Genomic DNA, 19424 nt, shown 5'->3' with positions numbered 1-19424 from the left:
AACGTTGCCTTCGTTGTCTTCTCTGCGCATCATGCAGTCTGTAGTAATGCCAGGGTGTGTGCATATGTGCTTCTTATTATGACATCACAAAAGAAGTTTGCTAAAGCTGTCATCCCCCTCAGCCATATCATGAGCCGAACTGTGATCGGACCACTGACTACAGTGGATCGGACTTCTTCGGACTCGAGGAAATGGGTCGCAGCATAAGCGCTAAAGAGGAGTCGATAGCGTAGGTCTCTACAGTGCACTCCCGTTATAATGAAATGCTCAGGACGGGCAGTTTTCTGTCGTTATAAAGAAATTTCGTTATAACCGAACAAATACAATATATAATGAAAACAAGGAAACCACGTATATATATATATATATATCATATTCTGTTTGCTGAATAGTCATCATACACTGGGAAGCTATGTGAAATGTGATTGGATAACTGTATTACAATAATAAACGCAAGTTCCCCTTAGAAACTGTGCGTGACACAAGGAGCAAACACACAGTGGTGTGAAGCGTTCACCCATGCAGAGATGCTATAAATGCTTGTTCCGCTACGTATTTTCGAAAGCAATTTGCATTTCGTTATAACGGAGCACATTTCTTTTGTTTTTCTTTGTCTGTGGCGCTCGGAAAAGACTTCGTTATAACGGAAATTTCGCTTTAACCTAGTTCGTTATAAGCGAATTTTGCACCATAGACTTTAAAGGACAAGTTCACCTTCATAGACATGTGGATTGAGTGAATGCAGCAATATTTGTAGAACACATCAGTGAGAGTTTGAGCAAAATTGGACAATCCGTTAAAAAGTTATGAATTTTTGAAGTTTCTGCTCAGTCACGGCTGGATGAAAAGACTATTATAGCTTGTGATGTCACATGAGTACAACGACATAAAGAAAGAATAAAGAAAATTCAACATATTTCCATTTTTCTCGCACAACAAAAGAACACTCGACTTCTCTCTTTCAGCAGGCAGGGGGAATAATATCACCCTTAACATACGTCAGTAGCAAGTCGAAGAACTGTGCACTTTATTCAAAAAGTAAAGTTTTGTGAAATTCTCTTTTTATTTTCCTTATATAGTTGTACGCATGTGACATCATACACTGTAGTAGTCTTCTCTTCCAGCAGTGACTGCGCAGATACTTAAAATATTCGTAACTTTTGAACGGATTGTCCAATTTTCCTCAAACTTTCACTGATGTGTTCTACTAATATTGCTGCATTCTCTCAGTCCTTATGTCTATGAAGGTGGACTTGTCCTTTAATGGTGATAATTTTGGGACCAGAAGATTTACTTCGTTATAACGAAATTTCGTTATAACCGTGTTCGCTTTAATGGGAGTGCACTGTATAGGAAACTTGCGCCGTGCGTCCGCGTACACATTTGACTAAACCACCGGGACCATGTGCCTTTAAAACAACAAATGTACTGTCAAATGCTCAACTGTTCGTTTCTCTATCTTGTATGTGTAAAGAACTTTGTGGAAACACAACTGCCATAAGAGTGTGTATTTCTTTTTGATATTGTGTGCTGCTGAGTCTGAGTGAAGATGTAATGAATAAATCCGTTCTGATGAAACAGAATAATTTGGTATTGAGCGGAAGAAATATAACCACAATGCCTTTGTACTTGAGTAATGCTAATGCTATAGAATTTGTGAATAGATTGTCGATTCGTCTTTCTACTCTTACTTCTTAATAATTCCAGAACTGGGATGCTTGGGGGCCTGATGTGAACTTGTTTTCCTTTGTAAGATTTCATCAGGAAAATGTGATAAGTTTTGCTAAGTAATGAGGTCACAGGTCAAGGTCAAAGTCTGAATTTTCACATGCAATTTACAAAGATTGATTGATTGATGTGTGATTTGGTGTATAGAAAATGTCTTTATTTGATGAAGGTTACATATGAAGTTCCAGCCTTACCTTACACCCTAACATGGGAAAAGCCCATAAAGCCAGTAATTTGTTTCATATTGTAAATCATGTAAGAAAAGTTATTGGATTAATGTGGAGCTGGGTATGCTTAAAGCACAGGGGTCAGGAATTTTTGTCATATTTCCAGATTATAAAGTCACCAGTATGAGAAACAGAGCTAACATCAAACTTACAGTCAATTTGGTACAAAGTGTATGATGATTTTTTTTTTTCATGTGTGTCAAGTATCAACAATTTCCTTTAAAATTGTCAGTGTTTCTGCCAAGCACAAAATTCTGCCATTTGTTTTTCAGTGTGGATGCTCTGAAATATTGGTTTTATGTCTCAAATGTACAAAGATTTGTGGCTGAAACAGAAAATAACATTAAAAAGTGTACATTGTTTTTCAAAGAACATTATGCTGTACACTATGTACTATGTTGTTGCCTTTGTGTGTGTGTGTGTGAGAGAGAGAGAGAGCTTGTATGAAGTAAGTCATCTTCACTTTCTTTTTCCTGATAAGAATCTCAATGATGAATTGCTCATGAAGTTTTATCAAGGCTACCGATTGCAAAGGGTCTTCAAATACATGTACCTGAAATGAATTGCTTAATTCTGTCTGGAAAACCGTGACCCATCTTTACAGAGCATCAACCTGGCAAAAGATTGCATGAATGTTGTTCTGTGGTGGTCCTGGGTAGGAGTATTTGAGATGAGTGCAATTGTGCTCTGTACATTATATGTTTCTGAATGCTTAATCTGTCTTATAGCAAACATGGAATTTTTGCCTAGTGATACCCTTTAAAAGTAAACTATACATATACTTAAAGGGAAGGTACATTTTGTGATGACGATTTTTTGAGATGACGATTTTTTGAGATATTGAGAAACCTCTTATGAAACATGAAAGAGCATAGAGTTCTAAGGGGAATTCAAAGTTTATTTGATGAAAATTGGTTTTGAAATGGCCAAGATATCCAAAATGATCTCAATAAAAGGCAGGGCCCACCCTTTATTAGGATTGCTGTTTTACTGTTTTTTGATATCCCAAACATTTTAAAATCGATTTTCAGCAAATAAACTTTGAATTTCTTTTAGAATTGTAGGCCTTTTGTCAGTTCGTAAAGTGGTTTTTATTTATCTTTAAAAAGGTGAAAGTTGAATTCTCACCGCGACCAATACTACTATAATAATAAAGGACATTTATATTGCGCAGCTACTATAATAATATACTCTACTGTGCATAAATACTATACCATTACTTTAATAGTAGCTCTGGGAAGGGCTCAGAATTCATCTTCAACCATGTTGAATTTTGTTGCAATAATTTTTATTTCACAAGGGTCTGGATGACACCATTTGTCAGGTTAATGAATTGTTTTGAAATATTTTGAAATCAAGCATACGCTAGTTTCTATTTCAGTACACTACTTTTAGCCCTGAATGACTTAGCGCCCTCTCTGTTCCATAGAGGGTAAGTACAAGTAGAATGTCACATGATGACTGATTGTGCGTAGCAGTACAGTGTATTTCCCTACAACTCCGTGCAATTCACTATCACACTGAAGCTTGATGGAAACTGCTATGGTCCAATTTGTGATTAATTATAAAGCATTATGTAGCAACCACGATCGGGTATGCTCCAAGATTGCAATACTGTTGGTATACTTTCTCGACTAATATTTTGTTGTCCAACTGGAACTTTTGGATAATCTTTCGATACCCTACTGAAATTGTGATATGATTGTATAAAAGCATAATTTCACACATTTCTCAAGAATACAATTGTATGTGTCCATTTTACAGCAATAATCTAGTTTCTGCAAGCATATGGGAACTATCTTTTACCTTTTAAGCTGCAACAGCCAGTATCTTTTGGTCTTGCAAGCAATTCACACTCAAACAAATCTTCCACAATCTAGCATCCACAACTCGGCACAATCAATTCAAACATCAATTGGCCACTCATCGCAAGTGAAAGCAACCACAAAACTAATGCCTCCAGTGACGCTTTGTGGCAGAGGCAAAAAACAAAGGATGTTCAGGTAAGACTGATTTTCTGCAATTCATGTTCTTGAGGATAACTAAAAAAGTTGAACCACAATGTTTGGCTTCTAGTTTGTACTGAGTATACTCTAGCTACCTCTATACTGTACTCTGTAAACATGGGAATGCTATGAACACAACTAGACATTCTATTAGCTTTCATGCATCAACACGCATCAACAATACCAAATCACAATCAACCTGGAGACACAAAACCAAAGATCGAATTTCATGCACAGTGGACTCCCGTTACAACGAAGTCCTCAGGACCGGCAGTTTTCTTTCGTTATATCGAAACTTTGTTATAACCGAACAAATAAACATTACAATACATAGAGTGGATGATGTTGCGGCCTGAATATTTACTTTTTTGTAATCGGAATTTCGTTATAACTACGTCCATTATAACGGGAGTGCACTGTATACCAGTTGAGAGGGGGTAATCACTCCATCAGAGCAGTATGTACACGAGAAATGACAGGTCATTGTCCTGTGGGAGGGTTTTTTTCCGTGATATTTACAATTTTATTTCATGTTGACGTATAAACTTGTGTATCTTGTTACAGGCAATGTACAGAAACAGAAAATGTACTGTATATTTCATCAGCCTATACAATATTCATCCTCCTTTGACACGTCCTGTCAAGGAAATTACACAGCTTAAATCAAATTCCTGTTGTTTTTCTTGTCTTTTAATATATATCATAAAGAGAATCCATGTCTCGAAAAAAGAGAAAGAGAGAGAGAGAGAGAGAAAATACACATCCAAAAATGATCTCTAAAGCTAACTCTTTGACTACACAAATGAAATGAAAAGTGTCATCTGTAAAAGGTTTTTTTGACAGTTGCACATTGGACCAACAAAACAATTTACACTGAACTAAACTATTCTCATAGTGAACATATACACGGAACAGAAGAAAACATATCGATGCCAGTACACAAATGAACAGGATTGATTCCACAAAATTACTTTTTTTTTTCCTTTTCCACTTTTCACTACATAAAACATATATTACATATCTGCCTGGAGTATAAACTGACACCTTCTTGTAGTACGGTTTTCCCTTCTTTACATTGAATTACACTTGTATCATCAAAAGGCATTGTTTTGTCCTCTTTTTTCTCTCCTGGCTACATAAACGATCATCCGTCACAGACCCTCTGTAAGCACAGATAAAGAAAACTTGAAAATGGAATCTTTAAGCCTGTTGCAACTTGGCAACCTTGAAGGACACAACCTCGTGTGCTTCTTCATCGAAGCGGATATACAGTACGTGGCACACCATTGCCACCTTCCACACTCCTGCAACTTTGCACAAGTTTTTTTCGTCATCAGAAAATGTACAACAAAAGTTTGATGAGTTCAAAATATACCAACAGAGTGTTGTTGTTGTTGTTGTTTGGATTCCTTACGTTACAGAAGACTACAGCAAGTGTTACTTCTCACAAACAAACAAAAAAAGTAGAAGAAAAAAACAAAAACAGTTCACTCATCGGAATTGAAAGCACCATGACACCTTTCCCTTACACTTTACTGGAGTAAATTCATCATCAATCACATTTGTTTTCTTCTTCGTTCACGCTTTACAAAAATAGTCCTATGAACAAATTCATCTACAAACCGCCCCTCACAATCCCGTCACCTCACCGTCCTAAGCCTTGCTACCTCTTACTTCCCTCCAGTTTGTCACAACCAGTGAAAGGCAGTCTTGTTCTCATGCCCACCACACATCACCCTCTCCACATGCACAAAAGTTCCTGTTGATATGTGATTGATTTTGCTTTCCTTCCCATCTCATTCTTGTCATTTTTCAATCAGAGTGCAGCTGAAATAAATAGATATACGGGTAAATCAAGCCTCTCCGTTTAGTTATTCTGTCAATTACCTTTGTCATGATTCTATTGCTTTTGCTTTTCGTGCAGCAGATATTAAGTACAACTCAAACGATCGCATATCTACCATCTTCAATAACTATTATAAATACTTCATTTGCGGGGCAAGTCTCATCCCGCGAAACTAAAACATAAAAATAAAACTGATCTTGAGATGTCTGTAAACATGAAATCTTTAATAAACTGAGAACATCATCCTTTATGGTGATGAGCAGAGTTTCTTTCACATGACATTGCAAAAATTAATCTTCCCTCTAAAAATAAAATAGCTGTATCTACAAAATGCACTAGCACAATCGAGTCAGGACTAGAACCATGGCAATCCGCTCTCTCAGGATGACCACTCTATGTCCTCAAAACAAAAAACAAAAATCTTTACACATTTTGTCGCCTGTTGATGGTATCATCTTCGACATTGTCTCTTCTCGTTCTGACTAAAAATCCTCCTGAACTGACTCAACAAGCATGAAGGCAATATTTTCCCCTTCTTCTCAGATCTCCCATGGCTTTAAATGTGACATCTCTTCAAATAAAAGAATAAACCCTCTGATACATACATCAATTGATCATATTCACTCGGCTCAGAGTCTTTCTCTTCCTCCGTTGCCAACACCTCTCCCTCATTCTTGGCGAAGTGTATCCCCCTATCTCAGCCACTCTGGCACCCATAACTCTCACTATGCCCCTTCCTCCATATGGGTCACTCTCCGCCAGAGCACCCAGGGCGGTGACGTACAAGACCCTCTCTTACCATAACGTCACAACCATTCTGCCCTATATCCATCCCACTCCACATTCCGTTGCTTTTCTCGTAACTCTCGACCACCTAAACACTCCATTATCATCATACCTGGATGTCAAAACTCTCACATTGTTAGAGAGAATTTGTTTTCTTTCTTTCATTTTTTGTTTGTTTGTTACAGAGGGGATTTTTCTTCTTCTTGGCAGGCACTTGTATTATTGCAGTTCTCTAACAATCTCCACCAGGTCACATACAGAGTTGATGATAACCAAACCCATCTGTAGTTCAAGTTCATAAGAATGTATTACACTGACAACTACAAGATTGGCTTCTATGGGGAAAGGCCCTAGTTGACACGTTTCAGTGCCCATTCCCATGTTGTTTCACACACAGGGCGAGTTTCCCACATTAATTGCTACACCGTGTGAACTACTTTATTTCCCCGTTCCCTGGTGGCACCAAAAAAAAAGATAGAATCACACCCCAAAAAACAATGTACATGCAAACCAAATTGGATGGAATGAAATGAAGTCCCAGCAGAGGACGTACAATCTGCACAAAGGCTCTGGCACTCAAGGTCTATTCGATAATGCAAGCACGGCATGTGAGCCTACAAAGCAGCCTGTCCTCAGTCCCTCAAGCTCTTTGGACACTCATTCGGCAGACATAACTAGTAAAACACAACAACAGAGTAACCCAGACCAAAAATTGCACTTGCTTATTCACTGAACCACGTTGGCTGGTCTATGAGCAGCACCAGTGCTTTGTCATCTACAGGACAGTCCAAACAATAATGAACTGAAAAAAAAAACCAACAACACAAAACATTGCAAATTATCATCAAATCCCAGGGAAAAAAATATGGTTTCCAATTCATCCAAGGTGTCACCAAGGAACCAAGGTCAAGTGTTCATATATTATAATGGAGGGGAAAATACATGCTGGTAAAAACCCAATGCAACAAGTTACAATCCACACAATGACTTTTGCAATGTCTGAATAAACAAGGACCAAGACTTTTGACTGGTGGTACTAGGGCACACTTTGTTCCATCTTTGATGCAATTCAAAACAGCCAGAAGAGAATGTCATTCGGAATGTTGCATTTACACAAAAAATGCCTGCTAATACGACCGACAAGGGGTTCCATGAAACATCTCTAATTACTTCCCCCTACACAAACTCCCTAATGTAACCAAACACTTGCAAAACTTCTGCATCTCTCCTTGGTGTTCCCACTTTGATCACACACAAGTTCTCCGCTGCATGTCTCTGGGAAACTTCTCTCAAGGGGCGGCATACTTGAGAGGGGGCCAAAAGGGAACAAGGATGCAACGCAAGCATTACGATAGATCAGATCCAAACAGTTTGTCAGCAGTCTTAGTTTGGTCAAAGCGATAATTCAAATAATGCACTTGCGATCCTCTCCTTCACCTCCGAATCTAGAAGCGGCGACATGGAGAGGTTGAGAAGTCTGTTCTGGTGCTGGATGAAGAGGTTCCTGTTGGCGGGAACCCTGGCCAGGCTGGCAAGGGCATCTGCAGCCCTGCGAATCATGTCCGTACTGGGCTTCTGGATGTCAGGGTTCATTACGTGCCCCGGGTTCTTCTCGCAGGACATGGCATACTCGCTATCCTCGATGTAGCGGAGGAAAAATGATGTGGCCGAGTTCTTGGTAGCGATTGCCCTGCAGGCTGTGAGGTCTGATCTGGCGATGTTGCTCAACAAGACGAGGGAGAGCTCTCGCATGACTGGATCCGACCTCTCACCCAGGTACTGGATCAGCGTGCCAAAGAGCCGTTCAAGTCTGTGGAATGGAGGAGTGGCAAGGATCATGTCCACATTGTTTTCTTGGATGCTGAGCTTGGCCAAAGCCTCAATGGCCAGTCGCTGGGGGGTGAGCGGTGATTCACTAGACATAGAGGCAAAGGGGTCCAGGGCGCAGGCCGACAGGCACACGGCCCAGTGCAGAAGGCCATCCAGCATGGGGAGTGTCACGCTCTCAACATACCGAGACATGTCCAGGACACCACCCAGGTTGGTGATGGTCACCAGCGCATTCTCCCGCATGCACTCCAAGTGGTCCGACCACCACCTGTGGCTGTTGGTCACAGGGCAGTCCATGTCAAGGTCGTCGTGGTCGTCGCGGTCGTAAGTCTGCGGGAGGTCTTTCCGGCGTGGATGCGTGTGATAGAGGAGGAGGATGCGACTGAGGACAGTCAAAAGGCCCGGGTGCTTGGCCATCTGGGCATCGTTTCCCGGGATGAAGGATAGACTGCGCACAATATTTGACAGGCACACACAACGCTGCCCAATGGCATTCTGGACGTCCGAGGTGGTTACAAGAGAAGGCGTGTCATTCACAAACTGCTCCTCATCCTCAAGCACCAACTCTCCACTTTTCTTCTTTGACTCCGACACATATATCACATGCTTGTCTTTCTCTGCCACACTCTGGTCCCTGATGGCTTTCAGCTCCTCACTGCAGTGTCTTAACCACTCTATGGTGGTTCCATTTTCCTCGCTACACGATTCATTATCCTCCAAAACTCGCTGGAAAACATGTAGAATGTGTTTGGTCATTTCTCCTCCTCCCTCCTGCCAATGCTGTGAGCTGGAATCAAATCCTTCGTGCACATCCCAATCCTTCAAATTGGAAAAATAGCCGCTGAGGACTCCATCCAGCTTGATCGGCTTGGTTTTGTCCACTCCGCGCAGCCGATCCAAAACCGGTGCACCAGCTGCCTCTTTGATGAATTCTGCTTCGGTTTTCTCCCTCTCCTTCTCCTTCTCCTTCTCCTTCTCCTTCTCCTCTTCCTCTTCCTCTTCTTCCTCCTCCTCCTCCTCCCCATCCTCCTCTTTGCTTTTCACAGGGCATAACCTCCCAAAATTGCGCTTCGTGCTATCGTTAGTCCTAATTTCGAGGTCTTCAAAGCATCCAAATACTTCTATGAGCAGCGCACGGTAATGTTCACAGACAATCTCCAGCAGTCCCTTCATCTGCTTGAGATCAAAGTACATGACGGTGCTGTTGTCGAAGAGGAGGACACTAAGGACTTCCAGAGCCCAAGTGCTTTCAGCAAGCAAACCCGACTTCAATGACATCATCAGCCGCCATGCCTCCACAGCGCCTGTACAGGGGAGGGATACGAAAATGGCTTGTTAGGATCAAACAACACAACAAGATTGAGGTAGGGCAGATTTAAAGTGACCTTTTTCCAACGTCTGTGTAAGCCAAAAAAATCTTGCCTAGAGTTATTATGGATGCATTATTATTAACTACATTCAACATTTGTTATTCTACTTTAAATTGACTATGTACTACAGGACCAGTCTGTAAAAGATGTACTACGGCCGGGAAATGTCTGATATTAATCAAAGCATATCTTTAATATCACATACTCTCTATGATGTCCTTTCATTCTTTATGAACATCAAGCATAAACAAGAAATGAGAGATGTATTCTGATCAGATTATCCTGGCTACAGAGGACATTTTATACAGCTCACCGATTTCTTTGCTGGTCTTCCGCTTTGTCTTGGTGACAACAGGCTGTGTTGCTTCAACAGAGTCCGGAGGAAACACTATCTCCTTCTTTGGTTGCGCAGATCCGAGGAGCTGCTGAGGGGGCTTGTGTGCCTTCAAGCTTTGAGGGTGAGGCATGGGATGGGGGTGGGGCCCGCCCCGCGGCGGCATTCCCTGAGTGAGGACGGAGTGAAGAGTACGCGCCCCACCGTACGGCACCTGCTGGTTCATCATGCTGCCAGATGAGTAAGGTGGGCGGGGCATGTCCCTGGTCTGGACTGACCCCCAGGAAGGCGACGGGCCGAGCCCAGAGTGGGTGGTGGATGACGATGGAGGCGGAGGCATGCCCTTGCCGAACTGGTCCGGTGAGATCCCGTCTCGTTTAGCACCTTGATCAGATTGAAAGGGATAGTTAGAATCAAGCCAGCCAGGATCCCGCATGGGGCCCGGGCTGGGAAAATTGCGTGGTGCAGGGGTGGGGGCGTTGCGGTGGTACATGTCCATGAGGCCGGGACCTTCCATGCTGCTGCCGCCGTGGGGCCACGGTCGGGTGTCATTGAACAATGACGGATGGTGGAAATCCCCATAACTACCTAGGGCTGTACAATCAGGTGAGGCAAGCAAGGAAAACAAAATGGAAATAAGGGCACATTACGATCTTGAGTCTCACTTTATACACTATTCACCTACATACTATGGATAAAAAGATATTTTTCCTTGTCCTTTTTAAGCTTGATTAGTATGAATATGATTTTGGAGTGGTAAATGCCAGCTCAAAGGAGAAATAAATAGTGCCACACATAATATGTCACTGTAGGAATCAGTGCAAATAAACCATCAGTGTCTTATTGACCATAACACTGTCATGTATAAGATGAAGCATAAGATTCAAAGTGCCGTCACTTTTGCCCAGTGTTACATTTTTTTAAGTGTCTGCATCACACTCTGGTTATTGTCTTCTATGTTTTCTTTCTTCTTTTTTTTTTTGAAGGGGGTTATGAAAGAATAACTTGACAGCTACAAGAATTGTGAGGCAGATTTGCATGAAATATGTTGTTTTCCACTTCAAACTATTATAATGGCTACATGAATAGTGTGGGAGGGAAGAGATTAGTGACCATCAACCTTAATGTGCCTTTATATCCACACAAGAGAGAGAGATAGAGAGAGAGAGAAGAAATGTGCTCCAGATAGCGAAGGAAAGAGGATGACTAGTAAGCGGAGTTTCACACCAACACACATGTTAGAAGTGAGGAGAATATACCATAAGGCAGCAGTTGAATTGGCAATGCGGCACTTCTGACAGGAAGAATTGCCAAGTAGCTTTTTTATGCAGACCTTTCAGTATACTGTAAAACATATTTTCACGGCATGACATTTTTGCGAATTGGAGCCGATAGCCTCTTTCACGGCATGAAATATTTGCAAGTTGCCTCTAACACTCGATGCATATAGTGTCGACAAGAACTTTCGTGTGCATTTTAATTTCACGAATCTTGGCTCTCGCGAAATTAAAACGCAAACGAACATTCCTCGTTTTACAGTATAGCACACATTTGGCAATCTTCCTTCCGAGAAGTATCACACTGCCCTTATCTCTCATCACACCGAGGAGAGCACACTTCAAAGGAGAAAAATATACATGGATAGTGCAGAAAAATACTTCCAGAAGAGGTACTGCAACTAATTCATGTTTGCCTGCTCCGAAGACAGTGGCATCTACGGGACAGGCAATCATGAACTAATTGGTGATGTGCGATACATGAAGAGGAGGAGTAATTGAGGAGGTTAGCGTCACTCTGCTGCGGCTACATGAAGTCATGAACACTGGGCCAATGTTTGAGCTGATAGGAGGCAAATGGTGCTGGGATAGAGAAATACATGATTAGTGAATCAAGTCTGGAGGAAGGGAAATATCACACTTCAGAATGGTTAGCACAAGAATCTGGGGGGCCCCATGTTATGAGGAGTTGCAACTGACCGACAGAGCTGTGTGGCGCCCGACTCTCTGGCTATTCATGTGGGCAAGACTTGCAATCTATTGCAACTCCTCATAATACAGGGCCTAAAGTTCATTAATTACTGTGAAAGTGGATATTTTCGCACAAGTGATTTTTTGCACTCGGCTGGGTAAGATAAATTTCATGTGTTTTTTAATTCCATAGAATCAAGACACTAATTAGTGGTACATATAGCAAGCAAGAATGTTTGTATGCTTTCATTTTTGCGCTAGTCTCTGGTCACACGAAATGAGCGAAAATTTCCATGCCACAAAAATTTCCACTTTTACAGTACCTGCTACCCTCATAAAACCATGGCTGACTACTGAAATTAAATGATGGTAGATAACAACTGGTATGAAGCTAAATGATTGTGTGACATTTCACCACCACACATGTTATCATATGAGTATGGGTGCAGGTATTTGCAGCTATCAATGTTTTTAGGAGCACTGACATAAACACAGGATGAAGGATTATCACTGCAAGCATTGGTAAACGTGCTCTGAAATGTCAATGATTGATGTTCTTCTGCGCCTCCATGGCAAACATTGCCATCGGTCATAATGCATGTGAACACTGAAGAAAACTTGTACAACTGTGGCATTGATTAAATACGTCCCACTGATCCAGAAAGTTTAAAAAAATCACCTGTATGGTATCAATAATTCTCATATTCTAATTTTACCATTTTCCCTCCCCGAGTTGTGATCTCGGCTATCAATTCATTTCTACAAATACCTACACCCATTTTATACACAAAATTTTATGCATACACATTCGCTGATAAGAAACACAATTCCATGGTTACAAAATTTACAGGCAGTAGCTCTCATTTACAAAAACAAGAACAAACATTTTAAATGCACTTAACACTACAGTTGACCCAAAGAGGAAATCAATCAGTAATATTTGCATGACTCTGCTAAAATATCCACTTATCTGTAGAGATACTTTTAAAGTCACAACCTTTTATAGCATGGCAGGTCATCGAACATGGTGTCAGCCGAGAACCTTGAAATGGTGTATCTTTGTCATTTACTCTAAACGTGGAATACTTGCAGTGTGCAAATTTTCATGAATTTTGCGCTTGAGTAAAGTATTGTGGAAAAAATATACACAAGTACATCTTAAACTTGACCCTGTGATTGCTTCCACATTTACAGTAACCATGACAGTATTGACTTTAATACAAAAACATATTTTCTTGAGTCACAAAGAACCAAATTTTTCTTTTCCTTTAATATGGATGAAACAACTTCCTATTTTTTACCAAGACAGGAAATAAATCCTTGCTTTCATGCATAACAGTCTCATGGTAGTGTATGCAAAAAGTGTGAAATCAAAAGCAAATCATCATCAAAACAAGTCATTTTGAGGTGCCCACCAAAAGCCATGTAAAAGATGACCAACCAGCATTTACTTGGCTATGACTGCACACCCACGTTCACTGAAGTTTTTGCCTTACATTTCATTTTCCCTTCCTTCACAGCATATAAAGTTGACTTCTGGGTACAACACTAATGGCAGTGTGTTTCTATTGACGTCAACGCACTTCTCTCCTTTCAAAGACAACACTGGGCCATGCCTAATGACATGCTACTTTCCCCAAACATACTGACTGTTTATCTGTCACAGGATACCAGAGTACTCTTTCATTACCCCCCCCCCCCAACCCTTTGAAGGGGAATTCCAAATGATTTTCATAATTTCATATCATGTAGTGCAAAAATTGATAGTGACACGTATAGATTTGTGGATCATGATCACTATAAATTCTGAAACTCTGTACCCAGTACTATCAATTTCTAGTTGTTCAATTGCTAGTCTAAAAAAATCACCTGGTAGTCTCCTTTAATATCGAGTTTGAGTTAGGGGTATGAGTTACTCACCAGGGCCATGGGAGGGATGGGGGGGTTGTTGTCTTTCGTTGTACACGGGCGGGAACGAGCTTGGGCCCATGGGCCTGTCGCTGCTGCCGTACCCGCCCTGGTTGAAGTTTCCCTGCTGGCTGCTGTAAGGTGGCATGCCAGGGAAACCAGGACTCCCGTGACCCGGCTCACCGTGCTGGTTCATGTAGTCGGGTCTCTTCGCGGGAGGAGGAAAGACATCACTCTGCACACACCAGGGAGAGAGAGGGAGTAGAAAAAATAGCGGTGAGAGGTATGCAGTGCAGACACCCAACATCTCTCCTTCTGTCACATGTATGTATGCCACCACACGTTTTCTAACTTGGCATGCTTGAGAAAAAAAAAAAATCTTCCAGCAGTGAAGGAAATACAGACAAGTCTAATGGCGAGTTCTTACAACTCCATACTATATACGCCATATATTTAGCTAGTGTAAATTTTCGAGAATCGGGACTTCCCGACAATTTCGCGAGTAGTTAAATTCGCGATCTTGGAGTACTGTACGAAACAAAGACACATATGCATGCAGGCCACATTCATGTCCGGATCAGAGTTAACATTTTCGCGTGTGTTTAAATTTTCAAATAGCCTCCAACTACGAAATTCCAAAAAATGAAATAAAAACTCAAAGTATATATGGCATATGAAGTAACCCTTTGAATATACACACACATTATTACAGTACACTCCCGTTAAGACAAAGTCATCAGGACAGGTGGTTTTCATTCTTTATATCGAAATTTTGTTATAGCCGAACAGAGAAGTATAATACGATATATAGATGGTAATTTTGGGACCCGAGTTTTTATTTCGTTGTTACAAGAATTTTGTTACAACTGTGTTCACTGTAACAGGAGTGCACTGTCATACTCCGGGTTTGTTGTTTCCCTTTTCACAGAGTGACCTATTGTCTGGTCTCATAGAGCCCAACACTGGAGTTTTGTCTCACACACAACATTGAGGAAGAACCGGGGCAACTTACTGGTCTCTTCTGAGGAAACTGTGGCCGCATGGTATCATTGCTGAACGGCGGCTGAGGCTGATGCTGGGACGTGGGGGCCTGAGTGCCCGGCTGCTGCTGAGCCTGCGACTGGGGCGGAGGCACCTGCTGCTGTGGCTGGATGGCCTGAGGCGAGGGCTGAGGGGGCGTCTGGCCCTTGGGTGGTGTCGGAGTGGGCGTGGGGCGTGGTGGCAGCTGCTGCTGCTGCCCTGCCGTGCTCGACAGCGGGGGCTGGGACTTGGCCGGCGACGGGCCGGTGCTGGAGTAGGGGGGAGGGAGGAAGGGGGACGAGGAAGCCGAGGTGTGCGAGTCGCTGGGCGTGGTCGGCCGAGAGCTGCCCGACTGGCCAAACCGGTTTGGGAACGGGGGCTGCTGCTGGGTCTGCTGCTGCTCAGGGGTGGAGGCCGTGGAGAAAGGAGGCATCATGGCTTGACTGGAGGGTGGACCTTGGTTGGGACTTGGTGCCATATGTGTCGTCGGCGATGCACTGAACCTATACGTGACGAGGTAACATTATAGCATTACAACTTGTTGGCGGCTACTCTGCACATTCATGGATGTTCTACCCTAACAACACACTGCCCTATCCCACACCTTTGTTTAGCTCATAAGACAGAGTCATGCTTGTCTTATCATTCTGTTAACATCTTTATCTAAACAAAGTTGTTTCTTGCAAAGAAATTTTGAGCAAATCAACAGCTCATCCTTCATTAATTATGAACTCCTGAAAATTCTCAGATACCACGAGAAATAAAAGTAAGTTAACACATTGAAAAAAATATCATTAATATTTCATTTGTTATGAAATCATGAAGTAAAAGGAGAACCTAACAAAGTATACTTAAAGTGCCAACAGTCAAATCTATACCTGTTTTGGTCAAAGTTTGGGGCTCCAGGTGGATGGGAGGTGGCGGGGTATTGGCCAGCATTCGCTTGGCTCATCATGCCTGCCCCACCCCCACCCCCTCCACCGAATGGATCCATGTTGTTCCGCCGAGGGGTGTAGCTGTTCATTGCATACGGATCGTTGCAAGGCATGTTGCGATTTGCCATGGCGTAGGGATCTGACTCCCCCGGCCCTGGAGGACCAAATGGGGCATTGCCCGAGGCCCCAGTAGCTGGGCTACTCCCGGCCATATTGTTCCTGAACTGGTGATTCATGCCACCATGGCCGGTGGGGAAAGCCCCATTGATTGCATTCTGTCCCGAGTACGGTCCCTGCGAATTCTGCTGGTAGTCCACATCCGCGAACGGGTCGCACACCATCACGCTGTTGGCCGACATGTCCCCGCCAGGTCCGCTGTGCATATTGCCAGGCATGTTGCTGTTGGGCATGTTGGGCCGGGGTCCCATGGGACCCATCGGGCCCATGTTGTTGTACATGGATGGTGGACCGTACGTGTGCATCTGGCTTGGCATGGATGGGAAACCGGGCTTTGTGCCTTGCGGTCCAAACTGATTGTACGGGTCATTGGGGTGTGGATGGTGATTCACCGCAGCTGTGAACAAATAATATCAGAGATTAATGTCAGCACTGCTTCTGCTACCAAAGTCTTTGGGTCAGTTGCAGAGAACTGTTGACCTGTAAACCAAGATCCACTATCTACATGAATGAATGGAGATGCTATATGGGTTTTGGCATTCCAACAATTGATTACCAGAACTCTGTGTTTTCAAGCAATCACACTATATAAAGAGGTACTGTCTATCATTTCAAACACTTAAAATGTTGCAGAGAACTTTTGACCTGTAAACCAAGATCCACTATCTACATGAAGGAATGGATATGCTACATGGGTTTTGGCATTCCAATGACTGATTACCAGAACTCTGTGTTTTCAAGCAATCACACTACATAAAGAAGTACTGTCTATCACTTCAAACACTTCAAATGTTGCAGAGAACTGTTGATGTGTAAACCAAGCTGCACTATCTACATGAATGAATGGAGATGCTATATGGGTTTTGGCATTCCAAAGACTAATTACCAGAACTCAGCAGTTTCAAGCAATCACACTACATAAAGAGGAACTGTCAGTCAATCCATAAACTTAAAAGTGTCAGTGCATTATAACATAAGCAATATGCCTACACTTGAGTATGTCTCCTACCCACCCCACCTCTACTACACCATTTATGACAACATTATGCCAGCTCCTTTTCATACACAGTCCAGTCCTAAGACACCTTACAGAACAGAACTCTTGAGGCTTCATTTCTCAGTTTCCAGTCATGAACAGTCACTGTAAAAACAATGGCCATGATCTTCACCACACTTGGGTGGGAGACAAAACAAGGTCCATCATACAAAGAACTACACAGGAAACCGCATTTTAGACTTAAGGGTTCACTCTTGTACATCAACACACACACACAACTCTCCAATATAAGATAACAAAAAGCAAGAGCTTGGCCCTCCTTACATTGGTTGTGCTTGTCCTTCTTGTTGCTGGCTGTGTCGATCTTAGCCAGGATCTGCTGGGGGTCGATGCCGCCCAGGTCAAACAGGCACTCGTAGGCCAGGAGGTGGCGGATATAGTTCTTCTTCAGGGTGAAGGCTGCACTGTTGGAGTTGCCCACAGCAATTTCAATGGCAATCTGCTTCCACTGCTTGCTCTTTGACACCTGGAGTTGAGTAAGACACAGAGCACAAGGTTTACTATACAGAGAATGTCTGTTCTCTCTACATCTGAAGAGGCCCCAGTTTTGGATACGAGTACAATCTTCACTACGATCAGCATCAGCACCATCAAAGCATTGATCACCCCTGATCATCTTTGCAGTCTTTTATCATGTCCTTATACAGTTCACATCCCACATCAAAATACTACACTGACTTCAATGGGTTAAATCAACTAGTGCAACTAGTCTCTCTTCTACGTTTCTCCTAAAATAACAGCAAAGCATTTTAGAGCACCTTAGGAAACAAAGATCACACAAATTGAACTTATTTCTTTCTAAATTCCATCTTTATTGATACAAATGCTACAGATTAAGTATAACTTGTGTTTTTTGTCATCTTGTAGCTTTCTTGCATGCAGAATTTTGAAGAGGAGGAAAAGTTCACCTCTGATACAATAATATTTTGCATCTGGAGTAGAAGATGTGTATAGATATTCACTGGTTATGGCTGTGGTTGAGTATTTCATCAACCATACAGTTTTCATAATCCATAATCACAGTAAAGCATCTCTCTTCACCCAAACAGCACTAACGCTATAGGATCACACTGCAACAATGATGGCTATCCCACAAGTCCTAAAGCTACCGAAAAGAACCTTCTTCCCCCCCCCCCCCCTCCCCTGTCCTGTCCTAGCAGCATGAAACCACACAATAAGCCCTCAACGTGACCCAACATCCTCCTATGACATTACAGAGAGAAGAGAGAAATGTTGCTTCCATAAGATTCACTTCCCCCCTTTTTACAATCTCCCCACGAATAGCTAACTGCTGGGCAAATTTGTGGCTTCTTCCAACAGACCAAGGCGATGGAGAAATGAGCTTACGTTGACGACACCCCCACGCCTCTTGACAGAGTTGTAGAGCTTGAAGAGGTCCAGGACGTGGCTGCTGATCTGGGGCATGGTACGGATCGGCTGGCCCCTGTCCTCCATCAGCTTGAAGAGGCGATCCAGGAACGGCCTTCTCTCGGGGTCTGTGCACAGCTCATATAATTTATAAAGCTGCAGGAGCAAAGATTAGAGAGAGAGACATATATATTCACCAGTGTCAAGAGCCTGCATAATTCCATAAGCTAGAAGCCACTTGAGCATGAGTAAATCGCATTGATGCTACTTTATATCTGCACTGTCCTAGCTTCGAACATCCGAAGCGTGTCATCTGCTACAAATGTTTGGCTTCACAGAATACATAGCGAAATTTCAGAAGGATGCAATTTCAGATCACATTTATTGGGGCCTTGAAGGGATACATTGAGACCTATATTACAACTGATTCCGTTAGGAACAACAGTCATCCACAAGAAATCCTACCTTTCACTCCAGCCTCAATCTCAGTCATGGATATTTTCTCTCTGAAATCATAAAATACTGATCACAAGCCACAAATGAAACAGGCTTGTCTGGCTTCTCGATATAAATGAACTTTGACAGTATAAATAGCGAACACTTGTATGTCATCCTTTCCACTGAGCATAAAACTACCGATTCACCCAGAATTTAGATCACACAGTCAATAGTGAAGCTGAAGATATTAACACTGGAGATTCAATGACGAATTCACTCAAAATAGATACTGGTAATTTGTGTCTTCTATTTCTGAATAATAACAACATAATAAGTAAAATGAACCATATGGCCGTGGAAATCTTTTGCCAGCATCTTTAACAGGACAAAGGGGTGCAACTTCGGGATTACAGTCACATAATAACAC

The 19424-nt window shown here is 42.3% G+C and overlaps 1 protein-coding gene across 2 annotated transcripts in view; it reads right to left on the bottom strand.

Annotated features, from left to right (window-relative positions):
• Positions 1-6110: 6110 nt before the first annotated feature.
• Positions 6111-19424, bottom strand: part of LOC139737104 (uncharacterized) — an 81680-nt gene continuing 68366 nt past the window's right edge. For both annotated transcript variants that reach the window (XM_071647782.1, XM_071647783.1), the window contains 7 exons: positions 18539-18715; positions 17456-17657; positions 15901-16531; positions 15015-15525; positions 14015-14237; positions 10107-10721; positions 6111-9727 (listed from right to left, as the gene is read on the bottom strand). In XM_071647782.1, the coding sequence (XP_071503883.1) occupies positions 7986-9727; positions 10107-10721; positions 14015-14237; positions 15015-15525; positions 15901-16531; positions 17456-17657; positions 18539-18715 (4101 nt within the window). In that variant the 3' untranslated portion in view covers positions 6111-7985. The remainder of the gene's footprint in view (positions 9728-10106; positions 10722-14014; positions 14238-15014; positions 15526-15900; positions 16532-17455; positions 17658-18538; positions 18716-19424) is intronic.

The sequence above is a fragment of the Diadema antillarum genome, unplaced genomic scaffold (genome assembly GCF_040938485.1).
Source record: "Diadema antillarum isolate AM-2024a unplaced genomic scaffold, OU_Dant_1.0 seq00000682_RagTag, whole genome shotgun sequence".
Classification (NCBI taxonomy): Eukaryota; Metazoa; Echinodermata; class Echinoidea; order Diadematoida; family Diadematidae; genus Diadema; species Diadema antillarum.
This window is presented reverse-complemented; position numbering and strand designations above follow the sequence as displayed.